Source organism: Zalophus californianus, chromosome 13, assembly GCF_009762305.2.
Source record: "Zalophus californianus isolate mZalCal1 chromosome 13, mZalCal1.pri.v2, whole genome shotgun sequence".
Taxonomy (NCBI): Eukaryota; Metazoa; Chordata; class Mammalia; order Carnivora; family Otariidae; genus Zalophus; species Zalophus californianus.
Window position 1 is genome coordinate 1,914,566 of NC_045607.1, and position 11,724 is coordinate 1,926,289.

General features: G+C 58.0%; 1 protein-coding gene across 2 annotated transcripts; it reads right to left on the minus strand.

The window, feature by feature from the left end:
- Positions 1-7,439: 7,439 nt before the first annotated feature.
- LOC118356209 (beta-lactoglobulin-1-like) lies at positions 7,440-11,368 on the minus strand. 2 transcript variants are annotated; one of them, XM_035723691.1, is made up of 7 exons: positions 11,250-11,368; positions 10,716-10,855; positions 10,003-10,076; positions 8,900-9,010; positions 8,254-8,358; positions 7,975-7,991; positions 7,440-7,551 (listed from the first exon to the last, which is right to left on the minus strand). In XM_035723691.1, exons 1-6 carry the CDS (start codon positions 11,343-11,345, stop codon positions 7,975-7,977), a joined length of 543 nt encoding a protein of 180 aa, XP_035579584.1. In that variant the 5' UTR covers positions 11,346-11,368; the 3' UTR covers positions 7,440-7,551. The 2 variants fall into 2 exon arrangements, with proteins under 2 accessions (XP_035579584.1, XP_035579585.1); XM_035723692.1 differs by having other exon boundaries at positions 7,481-7,551; positions 7,946-7,991.
- Positions 11,369-11,724: the final 356 nt, after the last annotated feature.

Consider the following 11,724-nt stretch of genomic DNA (forward strand, 5'->3'; position numbering starts at 1 on the left):
CAGGGCCCAGAGGGAGGGGAGGCCGGGCAGTCGGGTCCCTTCTTTGTAGGCGTGCTCCAGAGGCCACTCGTCTGAAGAGCTGTCCTGGCCAACCCTGCCGTCCCTGCCAGGCTCCCTGAGCATTCAGAATTATTCCCACAGGAAAGACGTGGCCTCCCCAACACCCGCCTTGTCTCTGAGGGATGGGAAGGGTGTCATCTGACCTGGGGGGCGGGTGCTGTCGGGGCAGTCCGGCCACATTGCTGGCTGTCCTGGAGGCGTCACCTCACCCCTGGGGGCTCAGCTCCCTCCTCCCGGCCGGGGCTCCTCCCAGGGGCAACCATCCTCTGACTGAGCCAGGACCGTTCTCCCCCCTCTTCCCCCTCCACCGTCTTGGGGGGTGTGCTGGGGAGGGACGGCAGGAGGGCACACAAACTCTCAGGATGGCACTCAGACCCTGGCACGAAAGCAGGGCCCCATACGCCGGTTCATATTTCCCTCAAGCATCTCTCGCACTCTCTCCAACCATGGCCACTCAGACCAGACTCCAGCAGCCCTGCTGCCCGCCACCGTCCCGGGGCTCTCTGAGCTGCGCGACCCTGTGGCCGGGGTGCAGACGAGAGCCCGGAGCAGATGCAGAGTGGGCTTACAGCATGGAGAGGGCACAGGGGGGTCAGGACAGCCATGGGAAGGTCAGGCAACTCCAGAGTGGGGCTCAGGGGGGACAAGACAGCGTCCCTGGGGTCGCACCGCTGAGGATTTGAGGAATCAGCCCAGCGGGCAACCTCCCCTCCATGTGCTAGGGGACACTTGGCTCCCATGTCAGGGGTCCTGGGGCGTTTTCCTGAGTCTGTCCCCTCCTCCTAGGGTCCTGCCCCTTCCCTGTGTCCTCCCCTGGTCCCCCCAGCTGTCCACGCCAGGGGCCTGGTGAGGCGGCCGAGCAGCAGCATCCTGGAGCCTCATGGGGCCGGTGCTCCGAGAGTCTGCAAAGCCACAGGGTCACCGGGCTCTGGACCCTGCTCCTCGACCTCCCTCCCCGTGTGATCCCCGGCAGTCTAGTCTACAATGTGGAATTCTTTGATTCACTCTCCGCTTTTCTGTGAGTCGTGCCCACTGGAGCCAGACCCCATCTGGGTCACACCAGGGGTAAGAACCGGTCCGTCTGGGTCCGCCCAGGGGCGGCTGTGGGATCCTATCCCGTCCACACTCTGGGAAGCAGTGGCTGCCCAGATGGGCGCCCCACATCCCCTGGGGCTGTGAGGGGATGCCCCAGGAGCGGTAGGAAAGCTGGGGGACCGGTCAGCCCTGGGCTCTCTGAGGACGTGGCTGGGCTGAGCAGCTGGCCCCTGCCCCCGCCTGCGGGGAAGGGGACGTGACGCTCAGGCTGCAGTTTTCCGGGGCTTTGGGGTCAGATAGGATGTATGGGTAGGAGCCTCCTGCTTCCATCCTTGGATCTGGGTCCTGGTCCCCACCCCAAGCGGTGCCGAGTTGCTTTGGGGGTTTGCACGGTGGAGAGGACCCCCCCAAGTCACACGGAAAGCTGTGGACTCCTGTTCCTTCACGACGCCCCCCGAAGCATGTGAGTATGTGCTGTTGGGGGGTGGCCGGGGGCGGCGGTGTGAGGCCGGCAGTGAGCCCGGCCCCAGGCTCAGCTGGACCTGGGGGCCTGGAGACCAGAGCCGGGCCGACGGAACCATGAAGGGGCTGCAGACAGACTTTACCCCTGAGCCCAGACACCAAAGCCGGGGAGCAGCAGGGGGGTCTGCAGGGCAGTGACTGTGTCCATCGGGAGGAGGGACGGAAGAGCGGTCTAAAGCCCTGACGTGAAGATGCCGGCACAGCGGCAGACCACAGCCTGTCCCTGCGTGGGCCTCCACCACCTGCCAGGCACCCATGGGCATATGGGGAGATGGTGACAGTGAGGTCCGCAGAGCCTTCCAGACTGTGTAGCCTGCCACATGAGTGACAACGTCACATGGTGCCCACCTTGCGGAAGGGGTGACCGCTAAGCTGTGTGCTGGGGTGCGGCTGGGTGAAGGGAGGAGGGAACAGTACACTGGAGGGTGGAACGGTGTGTGCGAGAGCCCTGAGGCAAGCGGGGGACGGCGGACTGAGGGAGCATAGATCTGAGGGGTGTGGGAATGTGGGGGGCGTGGGGAAGGTGAGGGCTCTCTGCGAGGTCACCCAGCCCAAGTCACAGGAGCTCCTGGGTCGTGTGCAGGATGTGGATTTCATCTGTGTGATGGCAGCTGGTGGAAGAGTGTGATTGGGGTGACATTTTGGCAAGATCCCTGGGCTGTGAGGCTGTCGGGGTCACTCACCCTCACCAAGGCCAGGCTGGCGGGGAGCATGAGATGAGGCCACGTGGGAGGCCAGCCTCGGAGCAGAGCAGCGGGGCAGCCGGTCAGCCTGCAGGGCCGGGGTTGGAGAGGCCTGGGGCTGGCGGAGCCCGGAGGTGGGGTTGTGGAAACTGCTCTGAGGGTGGGTGTCCGGAATGCTCCAGGAACCAGCTGTGTCCTAGAGAGCAGCTCCCAAGCCTCAGGTCCTTTCCAGAAGAAGTCGAAAAACGTACACAAGCTGGAAATGAGAAGACCTCTCTGCTGGAACAGCGGGACCGGGGCGTGGAAGGGCGGGGGGTGCGAGTGTGTGTGTTTGTGGCTAGGCCAGAGACTGGGGGGGAAAGGGTTTTCGTCCTGCCACTCCCAAATCTTTCCGACCCTCCCCCCTTCCATCTCCCCCTACCCCCTCCACCCCGGTCATACAAGTCATTGACTTCGGAGGTCAAGGCCAGAGTGTCCGCTGTGAGCTCTGGGCCTCAGACTGCCCTGACAGAGTCCTTTCCTAAGTACCCCCACCTCCCCTGCCCTGGGAGCCCGGGAACTGTCAGCCACCCCCACGGACAGGCTTGCTGCTCTTCCCATCAGAATGCCCACCTGCGTCTGGGGGTGAGATGCTGTCCGGCCCTGCCTTTCCAGGTCCAGCATCACCCACAGACACAGGGGGACCAGCTCCGGGCCTGAGAGGTCACTAGCACCTTCACCAAGGGGGTGTCCCCATGGGCATCCAGGGTGGGACCTCAGATGACAGCCCACGGCTCCTCTGGGTCTTCCTCTGCCCTGGGAGGGGTCTAGTGTCTGCGTCTTGGGGTGGGTCCGGGGGAAAGGAGAGGTGTGCTGGGCGGGACGGCAGGCACGTGGGCACGGGGTGCACCTGACAGCTCGCACACGCTGGTCACTGTGCATGCTTGGCCTTGGCGGACCGAGGACAGTCACGGCCACATCAGAGGCAAACTCAGAAAGCTCTGGAGGACGTGTCCTCGCGAACTCGAGATCAAGCCCACACCAGGGATGTCACCGAAGGACTCTAATGAGGTCCACTTGTGGAAGTCCAAAATGGCTCTTTAGGAGAGGGTTCTGAATCTGGCCTACAGTTTCCTGAGTTAAGAGGCAGCCCGGCAAAAGCAGGACCGTTGAGCCTCGCAGGTGGAATTTCCCCGCCAGCATTTCTCTACTGTCTGGGCCATTTACTTCCCAGGGTTGTGTTCATGCAGTAAGAGGACTTGGGTGCCACCAAGCGGCCGTCCTAGGGACGTCAACGCCCTGCGCTGTGTGGGACCCACCAGTAACGTCTCCTTGGGTAGCAACGAGGTTCTGCATTTGAGTTACATCTTTAGGATTCAAAGTGAGAAAACCCATGAGAACTGCTTGTTCGCTTATGGCCACTGAGGCCGGGGAAGAGGCAGCCCCTAGCTCAGGCTGTTCAGAAGCTGTAGAGCTTAAGGCACGAAGCCAACTTCTAATTTTTTAGAGATAGGCACGGGCCACAGAAAGTACCACAACAGGGTTGTCTCCGGGAGTGTGGGTCGTGGGGACTAGTGTCCTGGAGTGGAGTAGGGTTCTGCCATCAGGGCTCCCCACCCAACCCCAGGCCAGGCAGCTCAGCTGCGGGATTTCTGCGGAGCAGTTTTGATAATTAGGTGGAAGTGGACAGAAGCAGAATCTCTAGGGTGCTGTGCCGGCTAGCCGAGCAGGGCTGAGCTGTGATTTGGAGAAATGAGGCTCCTTCCTATGAGGGACCCCTGGAGAGCAAGCTGGAGAGGCCACTCTTTGCTGGGAGACTTTTCTGGGCTTGTACACAAATTAGGAAGGATTTAGCATGGTTTTAGGGACACCCCACTCCAGGTAACTGGATGTCAGTTGGGTGTATTTGTGTGGGTCTATTTCTGGGTTCTTTACTCTGTTCCACTGATCCGTGTGTCTATGCCCCTACAAATACCACAGTCTTGATTCTTTTGGCTAAATAATAAGATTTAAAATTTGGTAGACCAATTCCTCCCATTTTATTATTTTTTTTTCAAAATTATGTTAACTATTCTAGTACCTTTGTCTTTCCATATAAATCTTAGAAAATCTTATCTCTCTCTAGAAAAAACCCTGCTGGGATTTTGGTAGGAATTGCATTAAAGCTGTATACCAACTTGAGGAGAATTGACATCTTTTACTCTGCTGAGTCTCAGTTGATGAACACAGTCAGTCTATTTACTTAGATGTTCCTTGATTTCTTTTATCAGTGTTGCATTGTCTTCAGCATACAGATCTGTGTATGTTTCATTAGATTTACATCAAAGTATTCCACTTTTTGGGGGGTGATTAAAACTGGTATTGTATTTTTAATTCCAGTGTCCGTATGTCCATTGCTAGTATGTAGAAATGTAATTGATTTTTGTATGTTTATCTTATATCCTGCCACCTTGATGAACTCATTAATTCGAGGAGGTTTTTCTTTGTTTGTTTTTGTAGATTCCTTAAGATTTTCTACCTAGATAATTGTGTCATCTGCAAATGAGATACTTTTATTTCTTCCTTTCAGATTTGTATTCCTTTTATTACCTTTTCTTGCCTTATTGCCCTGGCTGGAACTTTCCACACTCTGATGAATAAGAGGATTGGGGGCAGGCATCCTTGCCATGTTCCTGATTATTCATCATCCATTCATCATTCCCCATTAAGTACAGTGTTAATTATTTTTTTTAAAGATTTATTCATTTATTTGAGAGAGAAAGAGAGAGAGAGAATGTGTGTATACGAGTGGGAGGGGCAGAGGGAGAGGGAGAGAGACTCTCAAGCAGACTTCCCATTGAGCGCAGAGCCAGACACTCAGGGCTCGGCCCCACAACCCTGAGATCACACCTGAGCTGAAACCAAGAGTTGGATGCTCAACTGAATGTGCCACCCAGGAGCCCCTAAGTACAATGTTTATGCCTTTTCTTTCTTATTATTCTCTTACTGCACTAAGACATTCACCATGATGTTGAACAGGAATACTGACAGAGGACAACCATGCTTTGCTGTCAATCTTAGGGGGAAAGCAAGCAGTTTCTTACTATTAAGAATGATGTTAGCTGGTTACATTTGTTTGTTTGCTTGTTTTGTTTTTGTTTTTTTAAATTATCAGTTTAAGGATGTTCCCTTCCGGTCCTAGGTAGGATTGTATTTTATTTTCGGGTTCCTTCTAGCTGAGTGACAACTTCTGACCAATGGGTGGAGAAGAGGTGGATGGCTTGAAGTCCTCTGCATGTCTATGTTTTCCCTCTAGTGTGGTGACCAGCAAACTCCTGGGGGTGGCTGTTTGATCACCTGGATTCCCGAGTGGCCATGAGGTGCAGTATTTCTACTAATCTGTAAAGGAAATTGCAATAAACAAGAAATAAATCTGATGTTTTAAGCCACTGAGATTTTAAGGTTGTTAATGCAGCATAAACCAGCGTATGTTGAATGACACTCTTGATATGTGAAAAGTTTGCCTCATGAAAGGGACAAGATACTTCTGAAATATATTTTAAAAAAATTGCCTGGGTGGCTCAGTCGGGTGAAGCATCTGCCTTCGGCTCCGGTCATGATCTCAGGGTCCTGGGATCGAGTCCCGCATCGGGCTCCCTGCTCAGTGGGGAGTCTGCTTCTCCCTCTGCCCCTCCCCCTGCTTGTGTTCCTTGTCTCGCTCTCTCAAATATATAAATAACATCTTTTTAAAAAAAACTTAAGAACAGAAATGTCATACAACCCAGCAATTCCACTTCTAGGTATTTACTTGAAGAAAATGAGAACACTGATTTGAAAAGATATCTTCCCCCTCACGTTCACTGCAGCATCATTTTAACAACAAAGACACAGCAGCTGCCTTGCCCTTCCCTAGATTGGATAAAGCTGTGGTGTACATACGCCCAATGGAATACTACTCATCCACAATGAAGAGTGAAATCTCGACTTTCATGACGACACAGATGGGCCTGGAGGTTATTAAGACAAACGTCATTTGATTTCACTTAAATGTGGAATCTAAGAAACAAAACAAATGAAAAAATAAGCCACAAAGAAAAACACAGACTCATAAACACAGAGGACAAACTGGTGGTTGCCAGTGAGGGGGACAAACCAGGTGAGGGGGATGAGGGGTACCGACCTCCAGTTATTAAGGAAGTAGGTCACAAGGGTGAGACACACCGCACAGGGAAGACCGTCAACGATAGTGGTAATAACTTTGTACCATGGCAGATGGTGACCACACTTACGGGGCGAGCATTTCGTAGGGTACGCAGTTGTTGAATCACTAGGCTGTAGCCCTGAAACTGATATGACATTATGTGTCAGCTATACCTCAGTTAAAAGTTTTTAAAAAATGTTTCAAGTTTTCCTTTTAGCCCAAACTGTAATTAATATTTTTCTAGAAATGTATCTATTCCATCTATATATTTAAAACAGTAATATTATACACAAACTTATGTATCTAAAACATTTATATATAGTTTTACATAAATAAAAATATGTGTATATATTGTTATATGTAAGTTGTTCTTGTCATTTAAGAAGGCCTTCTTCTGTGGCTCCATACCCTACATTAGTAACACTAAAAGTCTGTGGAGAACAGGTCTCCTCTGATCGCTCTTCCCAGACCCCCTGACCGGGGGAAACCTCTATTTGGTCCCAGCCCAGAATAGGTCGGTGCATTTATAGGCGCGTGAAGCTCGATGCTCAGGCTTCCTGGGAGCAATCACCCTCATGTTTCTGAAAGACAGCCGTGAGGGGCACGGGGCTGCACATTCAGAAGAGCACAGACTTTGATTGGCGAGTAACTTATTTACGGTTTTCTATCGGTATTTATTAGATTAAGTGCCCAGCCATTTTTCACTTGTCCTTTGTGAAGTTGGCGTGGCACTCAGCATTTACGGGCACACTGCCCCTGCGGCCCTCTTATCTCGTTCGTCAGGTTTAAAAGAGACCCCCATCATGAGTGCTGATCCCCAAATGTCACCTGCTGTGGTGCCGAAGCCCGAACCCCACCCGCGCGTCACCCCCCGAGCCGCGCATCCTGCACGCATCGACCAAGAAAGACCCAGGCGGACTGCTGGCTGGTTGAGTTCTTTATTGCTGCAGGAGGAGTGGCTCAGAGCAGGGCACCCCAGGCTGGCGCCCCGAGGACCCCGTCCCCTGGAGGAGCGGGTCCCACAGGACCTGGGGCCTGGTCCCTCCTGATTCCTCTGAAGGGGGAGGGAGGGGACGATGTCGTCTCTGGGACCTGAAACGGACGCGGGCTTCCCTGTGATTCCTGGGGAGCCTGTTGGGCCCTCGCCAGCCCCTCCCAGGTGGGGGGTGAGGGACGGCCTCTCCACCTCAGGCTGAGTGGTGGTCAGCCCACACCAGCCCCCCACGCTTGCCCACACCCTTGCCCAGAAGAGGCCATGGGGACATCTGCGTGGGAGCTTGACCGGGACACAAGGAGGACATCCCAGAAAGGCCGCTGGAGAGAGTGGGCCCGCGGCCAGCCTGGCCCCCGTGGTCACCAGGAGGGACACCAGGTCCCAGCCATTCCTGCAGAGGGGCCAGGGCCCGACGGAGGGGAGCTGGGGGTCCCCTGGGACGCCTCCCACCGTGCACGTGCCCAGGACGTGGGGGCAGGGCTGGTACGTTACCCCAGGAGGCGGGTCAGGCAGGAGCTCACCTAGACGTGGCACTGCTCTGTGGGGGGAGGGAGAGCCGTGAGGGGGGTCACAAGTCGCCAGGACAGCCCTGGGCCCAGAGGGGCGTGGCAGAGGGGGTGGGGCCGGAGACCCCGCCTCAGGGGCTCTGCACCTCCCACCCCCCCTCCCCCAAGCTGGGGGGCCTGGGGAATGGGGGCCACCAGTGAAGGAAGATGCTGTCCTGATGTCTCTAGAGCCCTGACTGGGAGCCAGAGCTGGGACAGCACGTGGGGGAGGGGCTGCTGCGGGCTAGAGCTCACCCTTGCCCTGGGTCAGGTCCGGGATGATCTGCATGTGCACGGGCAGAGTGTCGAGGGCTCTGTTGAATTTCCCCATGACCTCGTTGTCGACCTTCAGGGTCCTGGCTGCGGGGGGCGGTGGGTCAGTCCCTGGGCTCCAGGGTCCCTGTGCCCCCACCCCCTTCCTCCCGGGACGGCGCTGGGCGGGGGACAGGGCTCCTGCCCCGGCTGTCGGGCCTCCTGCTGCAGGGGCTGCTGACTTACGGGCCCGGGAGCCTCTGCGGCCCCTGCACCCATGGCCCTCTTGTGACCCGGGGAGCACCCAGTGGTACTGCTCCTATGACCATGAAATGTCACCTTACATTTATTTTCAGGATGCTACAGTTTAAAGACATTTTTATATCTGACTTGTTATTTGGTGGAATAAAAGAAACTCCGTTTGCAAAGGCTGTGAACCTGCCCGTTACATGGAGGTTGTCCCTGCCCCTCAGCTGGTGTCTGTCCCTTGTCACCAGCCACCCACAATCCCCAAGTTGCCACCTCTCTCAGCACCTGACCACCCTCTCCTGACAAGACCCTGGGGGACCCCCTTGGGACTCAAGGCTTGTCGGCCGCCCACCCGCTGGTCACAGTGGGGATGGCTCACTGCGGGCTCTGGGGGCCCTACCCAGGTACTGGCACATCAGTCTCTGCTCGGGGGCGTCCGTGTTCTCCATGCAGAAGAACAGGTAGTTCTTGTAGTCCGTGTCGAGCACGAAGATCTTGTTCTCCTCCAGATCTGGGAGAGAAACCAGGATGGGGGCTCTGGGGTCCTCCATGGCCACCCCTAGCAAGGCCCGGGTGAAGGGCTTCTCTGTCACCCCCACATGGCACAGGGAGCTGAGAGGCCCTGACTGTTAACTGTGGATCCCGCCAGAGATGCTGGGCCACCTCCAAGACAGGGCTCACTCATCATTCAATCCCGGACGCCCCCCACGCCCCTGTCCTGGGACCCAAAGTGGTTCAGAAGTGGGTTTTCACGCTGATCTTGAGGGAGGGGGCACCTCGGAGGAGAAGAGGACTCTCCGGGAACAGGGTCAGTTTGAGGGGGCGGAGCTGTGTCACCATGGTGATGAAGGGCACGCGGGGGCGGGTGCTGCCGGAGGCCCAGGGGTCCTGGGGGCTGCCAGGGGCACAGCATCTCAGGAAGTGCTGGCGTCCCAGCCCCCTTGCAGCAGAAGGTGCTGGAGCCCCTGTGGCTGACACAGGAAGCTTCCTTCCTCTGGTCAAGCCAGGCTTGAGGGTTGGTCCAGGACAGCCAAAGCGGGATGCCGATCAGGCTGCCCGGTGTGGGGACAGCCCTGGGGGAAGCTGCCCCTGCCCCGGGCCTTCTCCTCTTGGCTTTAGTGAGGAATGTGGGTGTGAGCACAGGAGGGAATGATCCCAGGGAGGAACCCAGGGGCCAGGCTGGGGCATCATGGGGCGCCCTGACCGTCGGGGAGCCGGAGGTGTCTCACTCGGTGCAGGTGGCCTGGGAGGGCACGGAGGACGGTGGACGCAGATGCTCCCCGAGGCCCCGCCCACAGACGGGGAGCTTGGTCTCATGGCTTCCAGGGTCAGAGCAGCCCAGCAGGGACCTGCCCCAGGCCCCAGGCCCACAGCACCCAAGGTGGAGGAGGGGCAGTGAGACCTGGCACTGTGAGGCACCCCGAGGCTGGAGCGCGGGCCCCCTGCCCTGCCTGTGAGCCAGCGGGGTGGGGGTGCAGCGTGGCCCGGGGGCCTGGCACTCACAGTTGATCTTGAACTCAGCAGGGACCTTGGTTTTTTCTGCCACGACCTTCTGCTCAGGACACCTGCCGTCTTCCCTGAAAGAAGGCTCTCTGTGGGCTGGCTGCACAAGCCTTACTGTGCTAGAGCCAAACCACAGCTGGGGAGCAGAAGCCGGGCTCCAGGAGGGTCCCGGGCTGGAGGCCTGGGCCTGGGCTGCACGCACGGTAACCTCTAGAGCCGGCAGGTGCCCGGGGAGGGGGGAGACAGGGCCTCCACAGGGCAGATGGAACCAGAGGGAAAACGGGCTGGGAGTGCCCTTGAGCCCACAATCAGGGGTGATGATCTGCCTACAGCTGGTAATTGTGGGGTTTGGGTCCTTCTTTCTCCCCACCACACGCACCCAGCTCTCTCTTATACCCTCACCGCCACTCCAGGGACAGACAGGGCTCGCAGCAGGACCTGCCCAGGCCCCCGGGACCCCAGCCCCACAGCTGACCGGCCGGCCTCCACACGGGCCTCTCTGCGCACTGACCTGGGGCCGCCCTGTGTGGTCGGCCTGTTGGCCCAGAGCTCGGGGCGGGGGCTCCGAGGCACCGGGAACCACCCACAGGGCGCCGGCTCCCATCAGCACCCTGCCCTGCCCACCCACCTGCCCGCCCACCTGCCTGCCCACCTGCCCGTCCAGGAGCCAGGCCCTCGCTGGCCCCCATCCCCGGGGCAGAGGGCACACCTACCATTTGCGCAGAACGATCTCCAGGTTGCCCTCGGGGGTGGGTCTCAGCTCCTGGACGTACACTCTCAGGGGGGCGGTCTTGGCGTCCAGGAGGGAGATGTCACTGGCCGCTATGGCCAAGGAGTGCCACGTCCCAGCCACCTGCGGAGGGGGCCTTGAGCTGCCATCGGGGGCGGGAAGGGCCCCGGCCCACGGGGGGCTCACCTTCCCACCCTGGCCGGGGGCCCAGTCTAACTGGGGTGGCCGTCAGTGAGCTCTGGACGACCCTCGGCCATCGACCAGACACTGGGCTGAACAATTTCCACACTTGAATTAACACGCCTGTGTTCCCCAGGTGGGTCTGAATACACCTCATACGAGTTCCCTGGAACCTCCTGGATCTTGGGAAACCAAGTGACAAGCCGCCCTGAAGACGGAGAGCCGGGTGGGGGTTTCCCGATGTCATGGTTCTGCTCATGAACCCTGCCCGTGTACCCTGCTGCGGCCCCGCTGCCCTGCCCGCCCCGCAGCTCACCCCCACCCCAGCCATCCTCACCTTCTGGAGGTCCAGGTTCTCCATGGTCTGGGGGACGACGATGGCCTGGATGCCACACACGAGGGCCAGGCCCAGGGCGAGCAGGAGGCACTTCATGGCTGCGGCCGTGGTTGCGCTGAGCTCCCGGGAGTGAGGAAGGCCAGGCAGCAGGCTCGGGCCCTTATATGGGGGCGGGGGGGCCTCGCAAGCCAGCACCGTCCGGGCCCCCTGCCACGCGGTTCCCCGAATCCCCCGTGGCTCGTCCCCAGACCCTCAGGGGGCTTCCCCCACCAGGACAATAGGAGGCCTTCTTCCTCTAAGTGGGAACAGGAAGGTCCCTGTGTCCCCGGGGCCTGGACAGTTCCTGGCAGGCCCCAGAGGGGAGGCTCCGGGGCCGGGTGGGTGCGGGCTGGCCACCGGCATCAGGAACATTTCCTGGGTCATGATCTTGGGCAACCACAGGTCAGAATCAGCACGAGGACAGCTGTGTCCTTGA